The sequence below is a fragment of the Eptatretus burgeri genome, chromosome 18, assembly GCF_056783735.1.
Source record: "Eptatretus burgeri isolate ZD-2024b chromosome 18, Ebu_testis_v1, whole genome shotgun sequence".
Taxonomy (NCBI): domain Eukaryota; kingdom Metazoa; phylum Chordata; class Myxini; order Myxiniformes; family Myxinidae; genus Eptatretus; species Eptatretus burgeri.
In genome coordinates, this window is record NC_140978.1 from 39206991 (window position 1) to 39232451 (window position 25461).

Below are 25461 nucleotides of genomic sequence, written 5' to 3' on the forward strand. Positions count from 1 at the left end.
TTTTAATAATTTATGATTATTTTTTATACAAAAAGAAAATTTACAAAATGGAGATAAATTTGCATTATTTATGAAAAATGATGCAGCTTAGATGCCCTCCATTTTCGGCTTCACAGACACGGGCTCTTTCGACAGCATTTTCCATAACAGCAGACAATAACTCTGGCTGCAGCCCTCAAATCTCTGCACAGATGTTGTCCTTGAGCTACTGAATTGTATGGGGCATATTGATGTATACACGCTCCTTTAGGTAACCCCAAAGAAAATAATCGGGAGGCATCAAATTAGGAGAACGTGATGGCCAAGAATTTTCTGAATTTCACAAAATTATTCGGTGTCCAAAAATTTGCTTTGGAAGCTCCACCGTGGCTCGTGCCGTGTGGGCAGTGGCGCCATCTTGTTGAAACCACATCTCAGGTTTATCCTTCACTGCAGGACGCACAAAATTCTCGAGAACGGCTCGATACCGCTCAATTGTGACCATCAGTGCACTGCCATCCTCATTTTCAAAACAATAAGGGCCAATAATCCTTTCTGACGTTACACCACACCAGACAGTGCATTTGAGAGGATGCAACTCACATTGATGAATAGCCCAAGGATTCTCTAATCCCCAGAACCTACAGTTCTGCTTTTCACAAAATCGTTCAAATGGAAATGAGCTTCATCGCTCATAATCAATTTCTGAACAAATTCGTTTTCTTCATTGACCAACCTCTGAATTTGGACTGAGTAATTTAAGCAGTGTCGATGATCAGTCGGTTTCAACTTTTGCACCAATTGCAGTTTGTATGAGTACAGATGCAAATCGTTTCTTAGTATGTGATACAGTGACATCCAAGACATCCCCAACTGTTCAGAACGTCTGTAGATCGATGTTCCTGGTTCTTCTTGAACACTGTCCAGTCAGTACACGTTCACGATTAATCTGCGAACGGACTGAATGTGGTCTTCCAGATCATGGAAAGTCAATTACTGACCCATATTGCTGAAAACGTTGAAACAACCGACGTATCATTAAATCTGAAGGTGGTTTTCTGGCATTGAAGTGTCGGGAGTATGCCGAGAATCACTCTTTGGGTGAGAATAATTGATCGATGAAATTTAAAATAAAATTCCACGATTTTGGTTTTTTGTTCAGTTGTGAATTTTTCCATGGGTAATTTCCAAATGTTAATCCAAATTCTGAAAAGATAAGAAAAACAAATTATTAAAACACAGAAATGTTATTTAATTTCTCAATCCCAAGGTGACTTTTAGGACACCTTGTACTTTTTGAGACAAACAAACAAAAAAGTAGACAAATTTAAATCAAGACCGATTATTTAGCTACTTAACTCAGGCTGTAAACAGCAGATGAGAATTAAGTAATGCTTAAAAAAAAATCTATTTTTCATCGCAATCAAGTATAAATAAATACATAAGGGAGTCAAGTCACCAAGCTCGAGGAGTGAAATCCTCACATGCCACATCAAGCTTAAACATAGTTATGGTTACAGCAATCTACATTAACAAACATTAGAAGATTGAATGAATGTCCAAAAAAAAAAAAGTCACCAAAATTAATTTAAGCGATTTAAAGCAAATGAATGAAATCAGCAAAGCACGAGTGTAAATAACCTGGCTCAAAAGTATTGGTCAAAAACATGAGAACCACAGTCAATCAGCATCCATAAATAAAAGCACAACACAACATGAATAACTACGTATAAAATTCAAATAACAAAGAAGATAATCATATCTCATGTGTAAATATGAAATGCTCCATTGTACACTGTGATTGGTTGCCATGCAAACAATCAGAATGTGCCACACCTGCAAAAGGACGATGACACATAGGTAATGATATCATTGTAGTGTGGTGAATACTATGACTCCAGTGAAAGATACATCACGTGATAAGGGTATAGGAATATATTCGGTACCTTAATGTACCAGCAAGTTTGTGTTGCCTTGTATTACCATGTTTGTATGTTACATAACTAACTGGTTTGTATTATGTTAGAGTACCAACATATTAATATTATCTTCTATTAAGAGAAGGCACAGTCTCCATGTGTATGTGTTGGGTGCATGTGTGTTGAGTGTGTTGGGTGCACTGGGTGCATGTTTGTGTGTGTATTGGTAAAATATGTTTGAGGTATTTAATCAATAAATGTAGTTAAACACAAGATTAAACTCGTGGCTTCATCATTTCTATAACAAAGAAAAACGTATTTTTGAAAAATAAAAATAAAAGGAAGATGATAAACGTGGAAAAAAGTGAAAGGGACATTTGGGTTTTTAGAAAAGTTGAGTTAAGATTATGCTTTACATGGGTTGTTCATTCATGTGAATCAACAAGCTTTGCTAACTATGCTTGGTTATCATAGACTTCTGAATTTGCTACAGACTACAAATTACCCAAGATATCATTATGTGAAACAGTATTCCATGAGGACAATTTGAACCAGAAGTAATTCCAGTGTGATAGCAATCAAATTTTCAATCCAATTTCAGAAGAAAAAAATTCTGGAGTCAAGGCTTGTATTGATATATGACTATGGACTAACAATATAAATGACAAACAATAAATTCGACCAAAACTACCAAATAGCAAACAATTAAGAAAAAATGGTCAAGAATACTATGAATAACAATAACAAGACAAGAAAAAGAGCAATCTGAGATTGCAAACCCTCGCCATAACTTATTTTGAGTGGTGTATTTTTATCGGTTTGAGGTTAATCCAATATGGCTGCCAAAGCGTGCGACCTATGACATCATATATGTGACCCTTTTGTTCCAATGGATAGGCAGTCATATGTGTAAAGTTTCGGCTCGATATTTTCAGCCACTTTAAAAAAAAACAAAAAAAACACCAAAAACAAAAACAACATGGCTGCTGAATCACGTGACCAATGACATTACAAAACATTTTGTGGACCATTTCATCCTGAGATGACCCTCAAAAATTTTTATACTGATTGGATGCAAGGTTCTGGTGTTGGCGCAGTGGTTAGGGCAGCTGCTTGGGACCCAAAAGGTCCTGAGTTCAAGCTCCGTTGGGACACTGAATTTTTATATATATATATATATATATATATATATATATATATATATATATATATATATATATATATATATATATATATATATATATATATATATATATATATATATATATATATACACACAGTAGACCAGGCATAAGTCGTCACCATCGGGACCGAGAAAAAAGTGACGACTTAGAAATGTGATGACTTACGCGTATGCGAACATTCATGATGACTGTGGGGTGAAGGATGAAGTCGTGCGTGGCCTGGACACGTATGTGTGAGAGCCGGCTATTGTACCAAAAGGAAAACGCAATCCTCGGGGCATAGGTGGGGGTTCATTGGTGAGTTGGAAAGTGATCAAGCAAAGATGGAATTCATGAATCAGTTTATCAAAAGTAAAGATAATGAACAACTGTAAGACAACAATTTCACCTGCTTATCACCATGATGGGATCGACCAACGAACCCCAGATAAGAGACTTTTCTGGCAGCATCTGCCAGAAAAGCTCAGTCTCATTGGCATTGTACACGTCCCGAGGCTGATACCTTTCCAAGATGTCTTTCAATTTGCCATCCTTCCAGTCGTGCACCACTGCCGAATCCACGTTGCCTGATTCGCCGCACTTCTTGACCTTGCCGATTCCCACCTCACCTTGAATCTGTCTATCCAGTGCATCGGCAAGGTCTCGGCATCATCATGCCCAAGGTCCGCAGCGAATTTACGTGCCTTCAGCAGCAACATTTCACCGTCCAACCGAATATTTGGCTGAGCCGACATTTGCCGAAACCAGATGATGAGCGCGTCAGACATCTTCAAAGGACACACGTTTCACGCGTTTCACACTTACCACCGGCCTCGCGATCTTCTCCACTTGTCCAAACATCATGCCCTTATTCTTCAAGATATCGTTCAATGTCTGCCGTTTGATGTCCAACTTCTCAGCTATGGCTGTTTTCTTCATCAGAGGGTTTGCCTCGCAAAACTGGATAATGTCAAATTTTCTTGGTAGGTTTTAGTTGTAAGCTTACGTTTAGTCGCCATTGTCCTGCCTGCAGTGCGATCAACGTGTGTACGCAGTTATAAATAGCCTATCACTGGTGGTGTAAACCAATGAGCGAGCATCACGATTCCATGAAATCGGGATTCTCACGAGGCAGCAGTTCCGTGTGACGAGTTAGGAGTGGTAATTTACTTGAGTTTCCATTACGTGGGAACAGACAACATCTGACGACTTAGACGAAGTGACGATTTAGAGATGACGACTTACAGAGAGATGACCCTTTATTCATAGGGACTTAACACGAGATAAATTCGGGACTTTTTGACGCTGCCGACTTAGGCGAAGTGACGAGTTACACGCTGCCGACTTACGCCTAGTCTACTGTATATGTATATATGTATATAAATATGTATATGTATATATGTATATATATGTATATGTATACATGTATATATATATGTATGTATGTATGTATATCTTCTTCTTCTTCTTTCGGCTGCTCCCGTTAGGGGTCGCCACAGCGGATCATCCGTATAATCCGCATTGTGATTTGGCAAAGGTTTTACGCCGGATGCCCTTCCTGACGCAACCCTGCTCGCCTCTTACGACACAGGAATATGGTACACCTATTTTAACCAGGGTATACACCGGGCCCAGTATACTGGTACTCATTTCGCCGACCTCGGAAGGATGACAGGCTGAGTCAACCCCCTGGTGTATTAATTCAGTGGCTCAATGGGGCTTGATCTCAGGACCTTTTGGATCCCAAGCTGCTGCCCTAACCACTGTGCCAACACCAGGCTTCTATGTATGTAAATATGTATATGTATATATATATATATGTATATATATATATAAATGTATATATTGTTGTGGTTACCAAATTCGCAAACCACCATTCAGGTCCCTTAGGTGAGGTATCTCGGTAAGTACATGTGTAGTTAGGTCCAAACCCGTTGTCTAGTGGGAATACATGTCATTTATGCGAGCTGCGACTCTTCAGGATAGCCGTTTTTCTTTCACTATCTTTATTTTGGACCAACCGCCATGATTACCACCACAACCACAACATCAACCACCAACCACAATGCCGCTTCACCACAACCGCCACGACCTTCACGTCACACCTCGCAACCGTAGCATCGCCACCGTTCTTGCCCCGCTGTGGGTACCGGTGTTGGATTCGTGCAGAGCGCGCGTCGAACAGCGTGTACAAAATCACGGATTTTGTGCTTCAAAAACGGATCAAAAACGACACACGCCCACTTTTTGCCGTCCAATCGGTGAGCGAGGGGCGATTTGGCCCCGCCTCCAGAACGATCGATATATGCAAATTTGTGGATCAAAAAGCCTTCACGCCCACTTTTTCTCGGGCCAATGGGGAGCGAGGTGAAAGGTCAAAGGGAGGGGGTCAAAGGCGAAGCTACGGGGGGATAAAAGGACCGTGTTCGTCAGTCAGAGCAGTGTGGAAGTCTGGAGCCCGAAGCCTGCAGTAGCTGGAGAAGCTGAAGAGAGTCGAACGAGGAGAGCCCAAAGAAGAGTCCAGGGTGGAGAGTCCAGAGGCGGAGAGGCGGCAGCGGCGAAGGCAGACGAGGGGGTGCTCGCGACGGTGCCGGGAGCTGCACGCCCGAGGAAGGCCGGCAGCGCGACCTGGCCGAGGTGGAGACGCACACCAGGGATAATAAAGATCCTCTATACCCCGAGCATCAGCAACCCCCTCCTGTTTCCCCCCGCGCTGAGATAGTGCGACCAAGGGGGCCCCTTTCCCACCCCCTGCCAGGCACTGTCCACGAGGCCCGCGGAGTGAGGCGCCATCGCCGCTCCGCGTCTCATCACCAGACGGGTAGGCGCGACCCGGTCTCGGCCTCAGGCCCGCCTCATCCTTGAGGGTATTTCTTTTCCTTGGTTTTGGGTATGTGTTGTCGGCGCCGTCTGTGAAGTAGAATTGTATAAGTGTTGCCGTGTGCTCGGTAGTCGGTATTAGCTCTGCACTGTGTTTTCACTTTTATATTTGCTTTTTGTGTAAATGGAACTGTGTTTTCTTTTTTTTGTGTGCATTTGGTGGAATTGTATTTGTGTGCTTCCCGTGTGCCGCGAATAAATGTGCTTTATTGTTGAACTGTTCTCCCGCTTCGCTTCGTCTTTTCCTCCATTGAATCCCCATCTTGCTTCACGTAAAGGGTTGGTAGTGGGCTGAATACGCCCGATAATTAATCGAACCGTCGAGGTCGACGATAACACCGCTCGGTTATTCTGATAGTACGGAACGGGTCGCTTAAGTGGCCCGTGTCCAAAGTCGACCTGCGGCGAGGTGCGATCGCCCGGTCTACCCTCCGCGTGGGTACTTAGGTAGGTCGACCCGGCGAGCAACCCTATCCCACGCGGGGGCTGATTGGCTCGATCGCGGTGAGACCGAAAGGTCCACCCGTGACTGGTTCCCGGCGTTAGTCCGAGAGGGTCACGACTGGATTGTCCGTCCGGTGGGCGACGTGCCGCGATTCAAGTTACGTGGCCGTCAGCACGCCGGCGGGCGCGGAATCCGCAACACTGGTGTCAGGTCGTGCGATATAAATTCATCGCCCTCCTCGCGGCACTGGTATTGGAGAGCGGGACAACAGGCTCTCCTGTCTCCAGCGAAATTCACGGGAATCGGTCCAGGGGTGAGAGAAGCAACCCCCGATTCCCTCCAAATTACGAGCGAGCAAATTAACCCTTCACGAGAAGCAAGATGGCGTCTCAAGGCGAGCGGGAGCCGGGGGTATTAGAAATGGATGTAGAATGTGTAGGATCCATGGTCCAGGATGGAATCCCCGAGCAGGAAATGTTGATTGTGCAGGAACACGGACTCGCCCAACTGAACCCAGGGCCCGAGGTGGGTGCGGCAGCGGCCGCGGTGTATGACACCTCCCCCCCCCTCCACCAAGACCCTTCCCCAACCCCTGCCGAAACGGCTCACTCAAGCGCACCCGACGTGGCCCAGCTATGCGCCATGCTGGCGGCAATGACAAATGAAATAAAAAACGAAATGAAAGGCATGAACGAAAAGATGGATACAAATACAAATGAAATGAAAGACATGAACAAGCAAATGAATGAAGTGAAAACGACGATGGATGCGAATACACAACACATGAACGAAAAGATGGATACAAATACAAATGAAATGAAAAACGAAATGAACAAGCAAATAAACGGAATGGAAGCAAACATGAAGGAAGAAATGAAAAAGTTCCGGGGTGAGACGCAGAATATGGGCCGATGCCTGCAGGCGGGCATGAAGGCCGTGACAAAGGAAATAATAGTGGAGACAAGGGAGGTAAAGGGTGAAGAGTTGGCAGAGACACGGGAGATAGAAAAAATAGAGGAAAGACTACACGAGGAAGACGGGGTAAGTGACGCACACACACACACAGAGGTAGTGGAGGATAATGGGGGTGAGCTGGCGGACTGTGTAGGGACCCAGTGCGAGCAGCTGGTTGGCCTCCTCCAGGAACGAGGGGAGGGAGTATGCCCCCTTGAGGCGAGTCATGACCAGGTGAGTTCGGTCGTGCTTTGCGAGGTTGAGGGGACGAGTGCTGTGAACGGGTGCACGGAGAACTTGGGGGGTATAGAGGCCCCGGAGACCCTTGTGGGGACTCGAATCCCCAGTGTGGTTGTCCCTGTGTGTGTGGTGCAAGGCGTGAGTGCGTCCCCGTGTGTGGAAGCGACCCCGTGTGTGAGTGGTGTGGTGGCAATGGTGCCAGAGTGCGTGCTTCCCAGCACGCCGTGTGTGGATGAGGCACCGTGTGTGAGTGCCGCCGTGTGTGTGAATGAGGTACCGCGGGTGAGTGCCCCCGCGTGTGTGGATGAGGCACGGAGTGCGAGTGAGGCACCGCGGGTGAGTGCCCCCGCACGCGTGCAAGGTCGCTGTGTGCCAGGGAGACCGTGTGTGTGAGAGAGCGGTATGAGAGGGAGATGTCGGTTGGCATGCGGGAGCACGCAGCCGCGTCTCCCCGTGTGAATGTGATGGAGTGGACTGTGTGCGTCGTAACACGCAGGTGTGCGTGGGTTGAATGGCGACGACGAAGGCGACATGAGAAGAAAGAAAGCCGGGTAGCGGCTGTAGTTGTTTCGAGGACCGTGCCGGGTTCGCCCAGCAGTGAGCACGCGGTTCGTGCTGTGCAACGCACGAGACCACCACGTGCTCGCTTGCGAGAGTGAAGTCCCGGTCCGGAAACGCCAGCGGTGGATTTGCCGATCCCGCGGACGGACAAAGTTTAGGCAGGTAAACGGATTTGGACCGGACGGGTTCTCCACGCGATCGTGTGTGTTAAGCTCCAACGAGCAAAGCACATGTGTTCGCGTGGGGAACCCCTCGAGACGTGGGGCTTGTGTTTTTTTTTTATGCGCACGGTGACGTCATGGCTGCACGTGGGGTTGGAATCCGGCAGGAGGGGTATCTCGGCCGGATGGTACCGTCCAAGGAGGGACGAGGTACACGTGCAGCTGCATGACGTCACGGGCAGGTGCGAAGTGCGCGAGCTCTGAGTTGCCGCGCAGGTGCTGCGCATGAAAAAAAAATAAAAAAAACAAGCCTCACTTTCGGGTGCACAGGATTCCTGGGCAAGGGGTGGAAGACCTCCTTACCCCTGGGCACAGGATGAAAACTAGTTTGGGGGAAGGGTTAGCTTAGTTAGACCGACTCCATGGGGCAGGGGTAAGTCCTCATGGAGTCCGTGGAATGGATTAGTTAGAGGGATTGTAGCCAGATTTAGGATGGGAAAATGGGAAATGATTTTTGATGATTTGGAGACAGAGACAGACAGTGAATGTGTAGTGGGGACGTAGTTTAGCTACGTAGTGTTAAAAGGAACGTGCTACTAGTTTAAGGGACGACGTGGGAGCACGAGTTAGTTAGGGGAAGTAGTTAGAAGGATGGCAGAGTTCAGCGGTGTGTGTGTTGAAGAGTTGGTGAGTTGTGAGGTGAGTACATGGTGAGTGAGTGAGGCCAGCGGGTCTGTGTGTGTGGAGTGAACGGGGAATGCATGGTGCGATGAGTGATTGGGGGGAGGAGTGACTCCCGCCCAAGGGACCCCGGGGTCAGTGTAGAGTGAGTTAGCTGGGTTAGTCAAATTGAAAAATGGAGGTCGTTTTGTTGTTGGTGGGAAAGTAGGCTCGAGACCCATTTGGAGGGGTGCAGGAGCCCTGTTGACGGGCTTGGGAGCGTGGCTGCGAAAGGTGAGTATCGCTGAGTGGGTACCCCGGGCACCAGGCTAGTCGGCCGCGGTAGGCCAAGGGGCCATGGGGGCCGTGATAGAGTAGGGGGCACGGGTGCGCCTGCTTGGTGCGGGGGCCCGGGCGCCATTAGCCGCGTGGGCAGTGTTGTGGGCACGGGTGACCCTCGGAAAGGGGCCCGGGAGGCCGGCCTGCCACGTGTGCGTTTCAGGGAGGTGCCATGGGGGCACTCCCCGGTGTTAGGGAGCTGGTAGGCTCGGAGGCAGTGTAGTGCCCGGGGGTGCCATAGCGGGAGATTCGGCAGAGGGTCGTGCCTGCCGGAGGGAGCCACGTGTCCCAGCCAGGAGACCGTGTGAGGGCACGGAGAGAAAATTGGGGGGCGAGGCCCGAAATTGTAAGGACACCAACACAGGCGACGGGAATCTGGGTTGTTAGAACCAATAGTTTAAGCGAGAGGCACTTGTTGAAAGCCCCGGGGTAGTTTAACAGTTAAATGGTTAGGGTAGATTAGGAGATGTACCCCTCCGCACCATCCATCCCCTCGCTGTCGTTGTGGGCCGCTGGACCCACTTTGGGTTAGATCGCCGAACTCTGGGGAGGCCATTCTGAGGCTTCGTTGGGCCTCGACACAGGACGCTAGCTCTCCCTTATTCCCCTCCGGGAAGGGAACGTAGGGGTTGGGAGTAGGCTAGGTGACAGGATAGGTTAGCCGAACAAGGACGATAAAGGGGGTTAGGGGACGATTTATAGTGGGGAAGTAAAAATAAAAACAACAAAAAAATAAGTTGGGGCTAAATTGGGGTTTGACAAATTAAGGGAGTGGGTATGTACAGTGACAGGCAAAGGCGATAGGTTGGGAGGGAGACAGGTAGGTAGGTCCGAGCACGCCTTCCAAGTGGCCAGCACCACCGCACTCCCTCCACCAACCTCCACTGAACGGCAAAGGCTGGCCAACTTCATCGGCTGGCTGTTTTTCTTCAAGGCCTGTGCCGGCCAGTTCATCTGCCGGCTGTGTTTGCCTGCAGCGGCCTTCTTCTGCGGGCTGTGTTTGCCTGCTGCCTTTGCCATGCCATGCCCACTGCCCACGTTCACCAGCCCCGTTCAATTTTTGCTTTGCCCCCCCTGTTCATTGCCATGTGCGCCAGGATCGTAAAAGCAACAGTTTGCAAGCTGCGAGAACTGCCCTGTTGGCAGCTACAACACGGGCCTGCAGTGGCGGCCCGTGCACCGTGTTTGCGTCCATCCATTCACCCATCCATTCGTTGTGCTCATTGCGTGTGCCACTTGAGCTGGCACGGAGACTGCGTTTGTGCCGCCCATGCACCGTTGTGGTTCACTGCGTTCAGTTCAAAAGGGAAGGCCTTGGACTGCGTGTGAGCAGCCAGCCACGTTCCCTGTCACCTGCATTGTTTTGAGCCAGAGACTGCATGCGAGCAGCCTGGCTCCCTGCTAACTGCTTTTCTTTTGCAGAGTTCAATGATCCTGGGCCATGGTTTAGTGTAAAATTTGTAAGTTAAGGTTAAGATGTACTGTAAATATGAGTGCGCCCCCGGCATGTCTGTCTAGCGCCGGCAATTTTATTTAAGTCGTCCGTGTGAGTGAGTTTGTTTAGATAGTTACGCAACCCTTAGGTTATTTATTTTGGGGACACGAATACCATGAATGTCGCACTCAGGGATCCGTAGGTAAAATGTACTAGGGGAAAACTACACATGATGGCACACGAAAATTTGACGACTCGGGACGAGTCTGTAAAAAGGGAAGGGGGTAGTGTTGTGGTTACCAAATTCGCAAACCACCATTCAGGTCCCTTAGGTGAGGTATCTCGGTAAGTACATGTGTAGTTAGGTCCAAACCCGTTGTCTAGTGGGAATACATGTCATTTATGCGAGCTGCGACTCTTCAGGATAGCCGTTTTTCTTTCACTATCTTTATTTTGGACCAACCGCCATGATTACCACCACAACCACAACATCAACCACCAACCACAACGCCACTTCACCACAACCGCCACGACCTTCACGTCACACCTCACAACCGTAGCATCGCCACCGTTCTTGCCCCGCTGTGGGTACCGGTGTTGGATTCGTGCAGAGCGCGCGTCGAACAGCGTGTACAAAATCACGGATTTTGTGCTTCAAAAACGGATCAAAAACGACACACGCCCACTTTTGCCGTCCAATCGGTGAGCGAGGGGCGATTTGGCCCCGCCTCCAGAACGATCGATATATGCAAATTTGTGGATCAAAAAGCCTTCACGCCCACTTTTTCTCGGGCCAATGGGGAGCGAGGTGAAAGGTCAAAGGGAGGGGGTCAAAGGCGAAGCTACGGGGGGATAAAAGGACCGTGTTCGTCAGTCAGAGCAGTGTGGAAGTCTGGAGCCCGAAGCCTGCAGTAGCTGGAGAAGCTGAAGAGAGTCGAACGAGGAGAGCCCAAAGAAGAGTCCAGGGTGGAGAGTCCAGAGGCGGAGAGGCGGCAGCGGCGAAGGCAGACGAGGGGGTGCTCGCGACGGTGCCGGGAGCTGCACGCCCGAGGAAGGCCGGCAGCGCGACCTGGCCGAGGTGGAGACGCACACCAGGGATAATAAAGATCCTCTATACCCCGAGCATCAGCAACCCCCTCCTGTTTCCCCCCGCGCCGAGATAGTGCGACCAAGGGGGCGCCGTTTCCGACCCCCCCGCCCGGCACTGTCCGCGAGGCCCGCGGAGTGAGGCGCCATCGCCGCTCCGCGTCTCATCACCAGACGGGTAGGCGCGACCCGGTCTCGGCCTCAGGCCCGCCTCATCCTTGAGGGTATTTCTTTTCCTTGGTTTTGGGTATGTGTTGTCGGCGCCGTCTGTGAAGTAGAATTGTATAAGTGTTGCCGTGTGCTCGGTAGTCGGTATTAGCTCTGCACTGTGTTTTCACTTTTATATTTGCTTTTTGTGTAAATGGAATTGTGTTTTCTTTTTTGTGTGCATTTGGTGGAATTGTATTTGTGTGCTTCCCGTGTGCCGCGAATAAATGTGCTTTATTGTTGAACTGTTCTCCCGCTTCGCTTCGTCTTTTCCTCCATTGAATCCCCATCTTGCTTCACGTAAAGGGTTGGTAGTGGGCTGAATACGCCCGATAATTAATCGAACCGTCGAGGTCGACGATAACACCGCTCGGTTATTCTGATAGTACGGAACGGGTCGCTTAAGTGGCCCGTGTCCGAAGTCGACCTGCGGCGAGGTGCGATGGCCCGGTCTACCCTCCGCGTGGGTACTTAGGTAGGTCGAATTTGGCGAGCAACCCTATCCCACGCGGGGGCTGATTGGCTCGATCGCGGTGAGACCGAAAGGTCCACTCGTGACTGGTTCCCGGCGTTAGTCCGAGAGGGTCACGACTGGATTGTCCGTCCGGTGGGCGACGTGCCGCGATTCGAGTTACGTGGCCGTCAGCACGCCGGCGGGCGCGGAATCCGCAACAATATAAACCAAGTCGAAAACATCAGGGGGTTGACTCAGTCTGCCATCCTTCCGAGGTCGGCGACATGAGTACCAGTTGTACTGGGCCCGGTGTATGCCCCGGTTAGAATAGGTGTACCATATCCCTGTGTGTCGTAAGAGGCGACCAGGGTTGCGTCAGGAAGGGCATCCACCGTAAAAACCTATGCCAAATCATTATGTGGACAACAAAACGAATTTCCATACCGGATCGGTCGAGGCCCAGGTTACCAACGACCGCCACCGGTACCGGTGGTCAGCAGGGTACCAGTGGAAATTGTGCTACTGCTGGGCGAAGGAGGAGAAGGAGACGGGAAGGCGAGTCCGGAGGCAGTGGGAGAGGGGGAAGGGAAGAAGTGTGCAGGTGAGAGTTGGAACTCTGAATGTTGGGACGATGACTGGCAAAGGGCGAGAGTTGGCTGATATGATGGAGAGAAGAAAGGTGGACGTACTGTGTGTACAAGATACCAAGTGGATGGGGAGTAAGTCTCGGAGCATTGGAGGGAGGCTGTTCTACCATGGTGTGGATGGGAGGAGAAATGGTGTCGGGGTAATCCTGAAGGAAGATTATGTCAAGAGGGTATTGGAGGTGAGGAGAGTGTCTGACCGAGTGATGAGTGTGAAGTTGGAAATTGAAAGGGTGATGATGAATGTCATCAGTGCATATGCCCCACATATGGGGTGTGAGATGGAGTATAAAGAAGATTTCTGGAGTGAGTTCGATGAAGTGGTGGAGAGTGTATCCAAGGATGAAAGAGTGGTGATTGGAGCAGATTTCAATGGGCATGTTGGGGAAGGGAATAAAGAGGATGAGGAGGTGATGGGGAGGTAGGTCTCAACAAGAGAAATGTGGAAGGGCAAATGGTGGTAGAGTTTGCAAAAAGAATGGAAATGGCAGTGGTAAATACGCCTTTCAAGAGGAAGGAGGAACACAGGGTGACATACAAGCGTGGAGGAAAGTGCACAAAGGTGGATTACATCTTAAGCAGGAGATGCAACCTGAAAGAGATTAGTGACTGTAAGGTGGTGGCAGGGGAGAGTGTAGCTCGACAGCATTGATTGGTGGTCTGTAGGATGACTTTAGAGGTGAGGGTGAGGAAGAGAGTGAGGGCTGAACCAAGGACCAGGTGGTGGAAGCTGAAGGAGGAAGACTGTTGCGTGAAATTTAGGGAGGAGGTGAGACAGGCGTTGGATGGTGGTAAAGATGAGTGGGATGATTGGGCAACTACAGCAGAAGTGGTGAGGGAGAGAGCAAGGAAGGTACTTGGTGTGACACCGGGACAGAGGAAGGAAGATAAGGAGACCTGGTGGTGGAAAGAGGAAGTACAGGAAATTATAAGGAAGAAGGGGTTGGCGAAAAGGAAGTGGGATAGTCAGAGAGATGAAGAAAGTAGGCAGGAGTACAAGGAGTGGTGGCGGAAGTCAAAAAGAGAGGTGGCAAAGGCCAAGGAAAAGGCATATGACGAGCTGTATGAGAAGTTGGATACAAAAGAAGGGGAAAAGGATTTATACCGATTGGCAAGACAGAGGGACCGAGCTGGGAAGGATGTGCTGCAGGTTCGGGTGATAAAGGATGCAAATGGGAATGTGCTGACGAGTGAGGAGAGTGTGTTGAGAAGGTGGATGGAGTACTTTGAGGAGCTGATGAATGAAGAAAATGAGAGAGAGAAGGTTGGAGGAGGTGGAGATAGTGAATCTGGAAGTGGGGTGGATCAGTAAGGATGAAATGAGGACTGCTATGAAGAAGATGAAAAGTGGAAATGCGGTTGGCCCAGATGGTATACCAGTGGAGGCATGGGAGTGCTTAGGAGAGATGGCAGTGGGGTTGTTAACCAGATTGTTTAATAAAGTCTTGGAAAGTGAGAGGATGCCGGAGGAGTGGAGATCAAGTGTACAGGTTCCGATTTTCAAGAATAAGGGTGATGTGCAGAGCTGTGGAAATTACAGAGGGATAAAGTTGTTAAGCCACACCATAAAGGTGTGGGAAAGAGTAGTGAAAGCTAGGTTGAGAGGAGAGGTGACGATCTGTGAGCAGCAATATGGGTTTATGCCAGGAAAGAGCACCACTGATGCAATATTTGCTTTGAGAATGTTGATGGAGAAGTATAGGGAAGGCCAGAAGGAGTTACATTGTGTTTGTGGATTTCGAGAAAGCTTATGATAGGGTGCCAAGAGAGGAGTTGTGGCATTGTATGAGGAAGTCGGGAGTGGTGGAGAAGTATGTGAGGATCGTGCAGGATATGTATGAGGACAGTGTGACAGCGGTGAGGTGTGCTGTAGGAATGACGGACCGGTTTAAGGTAAAAGTGGGATTGCACCAAGGATCGACTCTGAGCCCTTTCCTGTTTGCAATGGTGATGGACAGGTTGACGGACGAGATCAGACTGGAGTCTCCATGGACTATGATGTTCGTGGATGACATCATGATCTGTAGGGAGAGTAGGGAGCAGGCTGAGGCGAGCCTCGAGAGGTGGAGGTACGCACTGGAGAGAAGGGGAATGTTAGTCAGTAGGAGTAAGATGGAGTACATGTGCGTAAATGAGAGGGAGGGTGGTGGTATGGTGCGGTTGCAAGGAGTTGAGGTGGGGAAGGTGGATGGGTTTAAATACTTGGGATCAACTGTCCAAAGTAACGGAGAGTGTGGGAGAGAAGTGAAAAAGAGAGTGCAGGCAGGATGGAGTGGTTGGAGAAGAGTTGCAGGAGTGATTTGTGACAGAAGGGTAGCTGCAAAAGTGAAGGGGAAAGTATATAAGACGGTAGTGAGACCAGCTATGTTGTATGGTTTGGAGGCGGTGGCGCTAACAAAAAGACAGGAAGCAGAGCTGGAGGTGGTAGAGTTAAAGATGCTGCGATTCTCGTTGGGAGTGACGAGGATGGATAAGAGAAGAAATGAGTATATTAGAGGAACAGCGCAGGTCGGACGGTTTGGAGACAAAGTGAGAGAGGCGAGATTGAGATGGTTTGGACATGTGCACAGGAGGGAAGCGGAGTATATCGGGAGAAGGATGTAGAAGATGCAGCCGACAGGCAGGAGGAGAAGAAGAAGGCCAAAGAAGAGGTTCATGGATACCGTGAGGGCGGACATGCGGGTGGTTGGAGTGTCAATGGAAGATGTGGAGGATAGAGCGAAATGGAGACAGTTGATCCGTTGTGGCGACCCCTAACGGGAGCTTGCCGAAATAAGAAGGATGCAAGGTTCTACATATGCAATTATGATGTCATAAAAATACCACACATTCCCCATGATGAGTACTTGCTATGTGTCACGAGTACACCCATGGCTTGGGGAACACTTGTATGAAGTTTCCCCTCGATTTGTCCAGCTGTTCTGGAGAGGAAGATTTTTATAGGTTTTTCGGGTAAATGCAATATGGCTGCCAAACCATGTGACCAATGACATCATATATGTGAACCTTTTGTTCCTCATGGACAAGCGGTCATACATATAAAGTTTCACCTCAATCTGTTCAGCCACTTCAGAGAAGATTTTTGAAGGTTTAATAAAAAAAAAACAATATGGCTGCCAAATCACGTGACCGATGACATCATGAAGTTTTTTTTTTCTGTGGACCATCTTATCCCTTGATGACCCTCAAAAAGTTTCATACTGATCGGATCTGGTGTTCTACATATACAATTATGACGTCATAACGAGGGCACCTATGACATCATAAAAATATATATATACCATCAGAGATGGGGAATCCCCCACCATTGAATGAAAAAGGTCATACATATTCCAGATAATGAGGGAGGTGAATTGGAAACAAGACACCATTTGGTCATCATCTCGAAAAAGTTCCCCAGGGGTGAGGAACGTAGTAACCAAAAATAATTGACATCAGAAAAGCGGTTTTCCATTTCTTACAAAAAACATTTTTTTCAAGATGGCCGCCCCAGTCGGACATCTTGGATCCGGCCATGCCCAAAATCAATAGGGTTCTTCCTTTTCAGGTGGTACATGTGTGACCCAAATTTCAAATCGATATGGCGAACAGTTTACGAGTTATCGCACTCACAGCTATAAATGTTGACGCCCGGACGGACGGACGGACAGCCGGACGACCTGGGTGACAACAATATTCCCCTTCCACCATGTGGCGGGGGATAAAAACACTCATTCGCCATGAGGAATACTTGCTATGTGCCAAGTTTCAATTTTTTCGTTGGTGCGGTTTCAGAGATGCAGAGGTCAAAAGTTTTTCCGTTTTTCCAATATGGCTGCCACACCACGTGACTATGACGTCATAATGATCTTTAAAACATTCTACACAAGTAGTCGCAAAATGGTGAAAATTTCGTCTCAATCCGACAAGCGGTTGCAGGGAAAAACTCGAAAGTTCTGTGTGGACAAACGGAAAAAATGCAATACCCTCTCCAAATCCTTCGGCAAGGGTAATAAACAGATTAAAAATAAATAAATGAAATCACGAGAAGGCGAAGACATACAAGAGTGAATAACAAATCAATGTGTAAGAAAGGAAACTTTCAATAATATGACGTTTGAGAAGAAACCAGGGAGAATAATCAAACACAATGATATTCTCCAACAATCAAATTTAAATTAGAAATACACCTGCACAAAATGTAATTAAAAAAAACAAAAAACTACTTTTGAGCAGTCTTAAGATTTTGTTATTATTTCCTGTAAACTGAATATGGTGTTCCATGTGGCACATTTCGATAAAACAGTAAAAAAAGAAAAGAAAAAAAAAGCAGTGGGGCAGGGGGGCAAAATAATAATGAGCAGCAACAGGGAGGGGTGGTGGAGGGGGGGTCAGAAGAAGACATAGCAAGAGGCTGAATAAGAACATACTCACCAAACATGTAGGGTTCCTAAGATAGTTAACAATAAAACGAAGTGCTGGTTGAGTTGCAGGGAAGATGGAAGGGCAGGAAGAATGAGTGGTGGTAGAAGTCTCCGGCCGCAGGACGAGAATGCAATGAGGGTGCGGTCTTCACAAGCCACAGCCACTGCTTCACTAAGGGTTCGGTGGAGACGGGAACGGCAGTATGGTTTGAGGGAAAAACAAAGTTAAAACAAAATGCAGATGAACAACGTAGTGTGGGGGAATAGACATCATTGTACTTTTGAATCATCGCCAAGGAAATCAGGATTTAAAGACAAATACACGGTGCATGGGATTTGAACCTGAGTTCCTTACATTTATGAGACCTGAGTTCCTGACTCATCACGTGCCAACCCCAAATGTTATCCTGGTGATGTTCAGACGTGGCATTCCATTCGAGTCGTCCATCGATCAAGGAACATAAAGCTGGCTGTACTGTCTGCTTGATCACGTCGCTGGTGAACGTTAAAGATCCCAAATTTCTTTTTGAAATCACTAGGCCATTGTGTACCTATATTGTGGGCAAATTGTGAATGCCAATATCAGTGGAGGCCTGCTTTGGCAGCAAGCACCCTTCAATAGAGTCTTTATCTGTTCAGAGTACATTCAAACGTTTACAACTAACCATGGGTTCTTCCCCGAAACCAATACCACAACGCCATTTCCTTTGTTTGAAATTCTGACACCATCCGAGGAATATTTACGTGAAGCTGCCAGTTTGTGCGATCTGTTGATCCACAATATTAAGGGATTCAGAAGTGGTCGACAGGTTAGTGGGATGATGTTTATGATCACCTTAACGATGGTTAATGGCTTCAGAGAGAGAGAGAGAGAGAGAGAGAGAGAGAGAGAGAGAGAGAGAGAGAGAGAGAGAGAGAGAGAGAAGCTAAAATAATGGATTGAAGAAAGAGAGTGGAACATCGTTTTGTAGATTTCCAAATGATGTCAAGTCGAGATTAAAATGTAAACATAACAAATAAAATCAAAAACTGGAAATCAAAATTCAAAGTGTAGTGAAGGGTTTCCAATTGTTAAGTCCAGAGAGAAAACATGATGCACTGTACAACATGTATAGGAATGATTAGTGCAGGTAAGAAGTTAGTTTAGGGGCCCCAGGTGTGCATGTGCAATTTAATCCTGTGGCAGCTTCGTTGTGTGTGGCCATTCCACATTGGCCGTTGTGTGAAGTTGAATGAAGTCTTCTCCCAGGGTTGGCCTATGGGGCTGGGACAGCCCTGGGAGAAAGAGGAGGGAGATAAAATGTGGATGGGAATGAATGGTAACCCCCCTTGTATATTCTAGTTAATGGAAATACTGCCACATCCACTTACATACTTTGCAAATGCATGTTTGTGGGCCAAATACAACAGAAATAGACGAGGATGTTACGTGTCCAACGGATTCTGCTTCATGTTTCATGTATCCAACGGATTCCATAATTTCACCCTCGCTTCCATGTACCATTATTGCAGTGATTCTGCAGCACCCTGGGGGCAAACACCAGCCCTGAGGGAAGGTGTCATTGATACAAGCTACGTATTGATGTTCGGCTGGGCGAGCCGTGCTTTGGCTCGCCCCTTTATAAAAGTTGAAGGTGTGAGGTGCTGGAAGAGCTGGTGGGGAGAAGGGTTGTTAAAGGAGTGCGATTGGTGGAGAGCCGAGCTGCATTCCAGGGCAGCAGCACAGGTTGGAGTCTTGGCCAGTCAGACAAGAACCCTGTGGAGAGTACCAGAGAGATTTCCACCTTGAGCACACGACAGGCAGGTTCTCCCCAGCCTGAACGTACGAGGTTGTGCTATTTTCCTGCTGAGATGGTGTTTTTTATAGAGAGAGAAGAGGAAATCTTCTGCATTCCAGGGCAGTGCCATTGACCTACATAAAATCAAAGGTTCACATTAACCTATACATACATACATACATACATACATACATACGTATTTATTCTCTCTCCCTATGACTGTTTTTTTTCCTTTGCTTTTCCTCCTTCTACATACTTTCCCTTCTGGTTGCTGTAGTACATGTTGCTGTTGTGGAGATGTGAAGTCATTAGGTGTGTGTGTGTGTGTGTGTGTGTGTGTGTTTTATATCAATCCTTTATCAAAGGTCTGAAGTTTGTTTTATATACCTCCTGTGACATTGCAATATTGTTACATTTGTAGGGGCTGGTTGGGGGTGGTTAGCATGACCTTAGAACAGTTAGGCATGAATAGGCTAGTATGGGCCATGTATGAGTAGCGAGAAATCTTGATGCAATAAGCAGGGAAATGTTAGCTTAAAGGGGAACCATTGAGAATCATGAATCACGGTCTGATTTGAAGGGAAAAATAAGTTTTTTGAATTTTTTTTGTGAATCACAAAGTGTCAAAAAAAGCCTGAGTGTTGATTCTCTGTTTCGCCAGTGACATCACATCTGGAAGCCATAATGATTCAATGGCAGCTAACATAAGGAAACAGTCCATGTCGAGCTCAGATTCAGATCCTGATTCCACCATCATCAGCAACTCTGAAGGTTCTCAAAATGTTGAAAGTGATCGTGGGATTTTGATGGAACGGTTGGAGACAAAATTAGTAATGGAAACACTTTGGGGGGGGGGGATTATGGAGCTGTATCGTTTTGAGCCTTGGGCGAGTGATTCAGAGGAAGAAGGCGGAAGTGTTCGTGAAGAAGAAATCGCTGGTCGCATGTTCACTACAGATTGTTAAGTTTTGATTCTCCATTCAATTGATGGTTGATGAGAGGGATTTTGTATCAATTGATCAATCGGTTTACACATTTGTCAAGCAGAAATGCCCATCGCACAACAGCCAACACACACTCGGACACCACGGACAAAATGGGTGATGAATGCTTTTTCCCACCGCCGCAGACTGGCCAGATGTCTTGTATGTTACGGGATCATCCCGTTTCATACTTTCCCAGGACGCTATTTGTGTCCATGCCGTGCCCCACCGTCATGTACGTGAGGTGTCAATGTCCTGCCCTAGTGGATGGGGAGGAGTGGTGCTCAAGGGGAGGGAGGTGTGTGGTGTTGGTGGTGGTATTGTGGGGGGGGGGATGGTGGAGAGGGGTGTGAGATGGCGGTGCGTATTGTTGGGGTGATGGTTGATGGGGATTGTGGAGGGGGGGGAGAGGGATGGAGGAGGGGAGTCTGAAAGTTTTAGCATCCAAGGTCAAATCTTCTCACAGTAAAAGATGACAATGCATACATACCTTCTCTCCGCTATTAAAAGATGGTGGCTCATTCATTGACTTGCAGAAATTTGTGTTGCTGAGAGATTATTATTTTCAGGTGCTCTTATGTTAACTCCTAGACAATGGCAACAAGTGTTTGATTCACCGCTCAAATCATCCGTGCAAATATGCTGGTCGCTCGGTAGAGATGGTGTTGCAGTTTTGAGCGACGTCTGTTTCTTCCACTTAATCATGGGTATGGCATGCTCTCAATCATGATGGATAACCTAGCCATCTCTGTCGTTTCATAACAGTGCTTTCCAACATGTTCCGAGCACAAAAACGAACATTTTGTAGGCCCGATTCACACATGGGTATTTTGGGCAAACCTCATCCAATTTCTGGCAAACTTCGGATCTTTTGGCTATTGGTATAGAATGAAACCATCTTAGTTTGTACAGGTATTACTATACAAGCAAGAAGGACACATCGACTTGGTATACTTGTGGAAAATCACAAATTACTCACCGTTTGAGTTAAATCATACCGCAATAACAGTTCGGATATGACGGTCAACTTCCTGATGCAACATCACGGATAGACTAAAGAAGATTTCGCATTTCAATCGCAAATTTGCCTACTTTACAATTCTGAAATCGGAAAAAGACGCGTCATATCTATTTTGTCGGGTATCAAGGGATAGATTAGCGTCGAGGTGGTCTGAGCGTTTGGGTTTCCGTTTAAGAATCATCTTGTTTAAATGTGCACCATACGGAGGGGGTGCGTGGGAATACCAGCAGAGCTAAGGCCCCACAAGATTCTCGTTAACCTTTCCATTCTGTGAACAAAACTGGTGTGATGAGCCATAGATTTTGTTCTCTTGTATACAATTTATTGAATCTAGTTTCCCCCTCTCATCCCGCTGTCTTACCTTTCGTCGGGTCAATCTTCCCCTGCTCATTTATTCGGGAATAAATCAGGTTGGAAAAGCGAAGAGCCTCGTGTGCTTCTTAGTTTCCTATGCACGTGAGCCGCCTCCATTTGGGTTGAATGGAGTAAAATATCGTTTTTTGCCGAGTCGGAGGTGCTGGGATTACGGGTTTCCTGGGTCAAAACTAAGATCCAGGCTATCAATGATATCTTGGATTCTGATATCTTGTCTGTACCTGTTTGTGGTGAGGATGTTGATGTCACGGAGAGATTCACTTCCCTTGGTAGCGATATTCATGTCTGTGCTGGCTGTGAGCCAGAGGTCAATAGACGTCTGGGTCGGGCATGGGGAGTCATGGATTCATTGGATCATGGGGTGTGGCGCTGTTGGGACCTGTGCAAGAGGATGAAAGTCCGAGTCTTCAGGTCCTTGGTGCTTCCAGTCTTGCTCTGCGAATGTGAGATTTGGAGTCTAACCAGGAATTTGAAAATTCCTTTGGTACCAGGTTTCTTCGGAGAATCCTTGACTATAGCTGGTCGGACTTTGTGTCCAACGAACGGTTGCTGAGAGACTCAAATGAGATTTGTTACCTGCATAGTCCATGAGTATCAGCTGCGGCTGTATGGACATGTAGCTCGTTTTCCTGACGGTGATCCTGCTCACCAAATTCTCTCAGCGAGCGAGCCTCGTGAGTGGAGGACGCCAATGGGCCAACCACGTTCCTCGTGGTTGCAGCAGGTTGATTAACATCTCAAGAAGATCGGGATGGGCCAGGCATCTGCCTGGGGGATGGCCAGGCGGAGGCCCCAGGAGTAAGTGAGCGGAGAGTGGACGGAGCGACGCGCTGCTCTAGCACATGCTCCCACACCTGACCTGAACTCAATGGTGAAGAATCACTTTAAAAATTAAATAATTATCGTACCCAGATCCGGATTTGGATCTTTACCAAAATCGAATCCATTTGGCCTTGCCACACACCCAACCTGTCCATCAAGTTTCATCCAAATCCATCCACAAGTTTTTGAGATATAGTGCTCTCTATCATCATTAGGCCCATCTCTCAATGGTGAAGAATCACTTAATAAATTCGAGTAGCCTGATCCGGATCCGGATCTTCACCAAAATCTAATCACTTCATCATTGTCACACATCGAATCTGTCCACAATATTTCCTCTGGATCCGTCCACAACTTTTTGAGATATCCTGTACACAAACAAACAAACAGACAGAAAGGGGTGAAAACATAACCTCCTTCTCCTTCGGTGGCAGAGGTAAATATACCTCTCATCAACAAGTGCTTCTCATGCTTTCATATTTATTACCTCTGCCACCAAAAGTGGACAGAGGTTGTGTTTTCACCCATGTCTGTGTCTGTTTGTTTCTTGCTTGGCGAAAGTATTTCACCAAGTACGTTGGTCTGCAGCATCTGTCTGTCGCGGATCTGGATCCTGGAATTTTTTGATGATTCTTCACCATTGAGTAATAGGACTAAAAAATGCTATTTGGATGAAATCTCAAACACTAACAAACAAATTCGGACAGAACTTTGTGGACAGGTTGAGCATGCGATAAGGCCAAATTGATTTGATTCCGATGAAGATTCAAATCCAGATATGAGAATTTTTAAATTTCGCAAGTAATTCTTCACCATTGAGAGATGGGGCAAAAAACGATACATTGCACGATATTTCAAAAAGTTGTGGATGGATGACAAAACTTGTTGGAAGAGTTTGTAAGATGACAAGAACAAGCCAAGTAGATTTGGGTTCAGGTCAGCAGATTTGGCCCATCAGTGGGAGACAAAACATAAACTGTTCCGTCGGGCGGACACATATGCGCTCGACAGAGTGCCATTCCAGTTTGTTCTGAATATGTCTGATGTTTATAACTTCTAATACCATTCATCTTCCTGTAATCTTCTTTCTTAAAAAACCAAACAATCATGATAATCCCACGATTAATTTGCAATTCTCACTGGCTTTGACTCCACTACATTTTATTATGGAACCTAAGCATCAAAAAGCTACATATATTGAACAAACAGTTTCAAATGGAGCACCTCACCACCATTAGAGCTTTAAATTTGCATGAAATGTGGCAATAAATGCGAATTATTGCTCCCAGCTTGCCGGCTTCGTGACAGAAGACGCCATTTTTTCCACCTCCATCTCTACACCGTTTAGAATCACGTGCAGGCACAGATAACTTGCCCGTGCTCGAAATTTAGTCTCCGATTATATTCTTCTTTATCCCTTTTCAACTTTTTATCACTTTTGGAATCATCACACTTGTTATAATACTTGTTATAAGACCTTGCTCTTTATCCTTCAAATTCATTCGTTATCTGCATCCCTCCACCAACTCAATAAATTTTCCAATAACTTTTTCTTTTGGAGAGAATTCTTGATGCTGATGAAAGTTATAAGATAATTTGCTTGTGTCATATGTCTTTTTCATAATTGCTTGCGTCATAAATGCTTATATCATGCATCATATCTTCATTAAAATCTTGTCTTAATTTCCAAAACATAACTCTGGATCCATGTGACATAGGAGATCAACTCTTCATCATAAATATTCTTCAAGCTGTTGTAGAAATTGTCATAAATTAACAAGTTAAAAATTGATGTTCCTCCGTAAATAGGTTTATTCCATCACAATGCTTTCCTTCCGCATATGAATAGCACAAAAGTTCTCAGAGAACACCTCTCCTCGTTTACTTAATTTATTTAGATACTAGTCTTATTACAAGATGCAGCAAGTCTTATTACCTCTGCCACCAAAGGTGGACGGAGGTTCTATTTCCACCCCTGTCTGTGAGCAGGATATCTCAGAAGGTTATGGACAGATTTGGAAGAAATTTGGTGGATCCAAGGACAAATTGATTTGATTTTGGTGAAGATCCAGATCCGGATAAGAGTTTTTTTTATTTTAATTATTATTATTTCATTTTTACCTCCACCACCGAAAGTGGATGGAGGTTGTTTTCACCCCTATCTGTTTGTCTGTCTGCCTGTCTGCCTGTCTGTCTGTTTTGTGTTTGTGAGCAGGATACTGTGTCTCAAAAAGTTGTTGACAGATTCGAATGAAATTTGGACATTATTTTTGTTTCTGGGATGTATTTATATAGGCTTCTGTGTTTAAAATAAAATAAAAAAAATTGGGTGAAATTACTTACTGATTTATAGAAAGAAACTTTTGTGCTTAAAACAAAATATTCTTAGTATTGCAAAATTAATTCATAAAGTCTACCAATAAAGATTTGGTTAGTTCATAGTTTATTAAAGTGTCATATTTTCTTATAACTTTCATCAGCATTAATAATGTTGATAAATATTATGTTTGGATTTTCTTCTTGTGCGAAATATCTTTGTTGAGCGGAGATAAAATGATAAACGTCCCTCACCATTCTGATCCACAATGCATTATTAAATTGAAGATAATTTTTCCATTCGCAAATACCACCTGTCGCTTCGTTGACAGGAATACTAAAGGGGGGAGTGTGAAGAGGTGGAAGTGGGTAAGAGAGAGGAGGGGTGGGGGAGCAAGGAGGGAGGGAGAGTGAGGAGGGGTGGGGGAAGGGAAGGCAGACGTGGTGGAGCGTGAATTACGATAGTCTCATCAAAATGCTTCTGCATAAAATAACAGTGAAGATGGAAACAAAATAATGTCTGAAATCCATTTTTCTACCAGACGTGCTATAAATACTGTCTGGAGGCAAACTCCACCCAGAAGTGTCTATCCGGAGGAAAATGGTTGATAAACGGCTCGCCTGACACGCGATTAG

General features: G+C 46.5%; 1 protein-coding gene across 6 annotated transcripts in view; it reads right to left on the bottom strand.

Annotated features, from left to right (window-relative positions):
• The window catches only part of HIRA (histone cell cycle regulator), a 264562-nt gene that overhangs the window by 103897 nt on the left and 135204 nt on the right, over window positions 1–25461 (bottom strand). For all 6 annotated transcript variants that reach the window (XM_085864316.1, XM_085864313.1, XM_085864312.1 and 3 more), the window contains one exon: window positions 17541–17702. In XM_085864316.1, the coding sequence (XP_085720442.1) occupies window positions 17541–17702 (162 nt within the window). The remainder of the gene's footprint in view (window positions 1–17540; window positions 17703–25461) is intronic.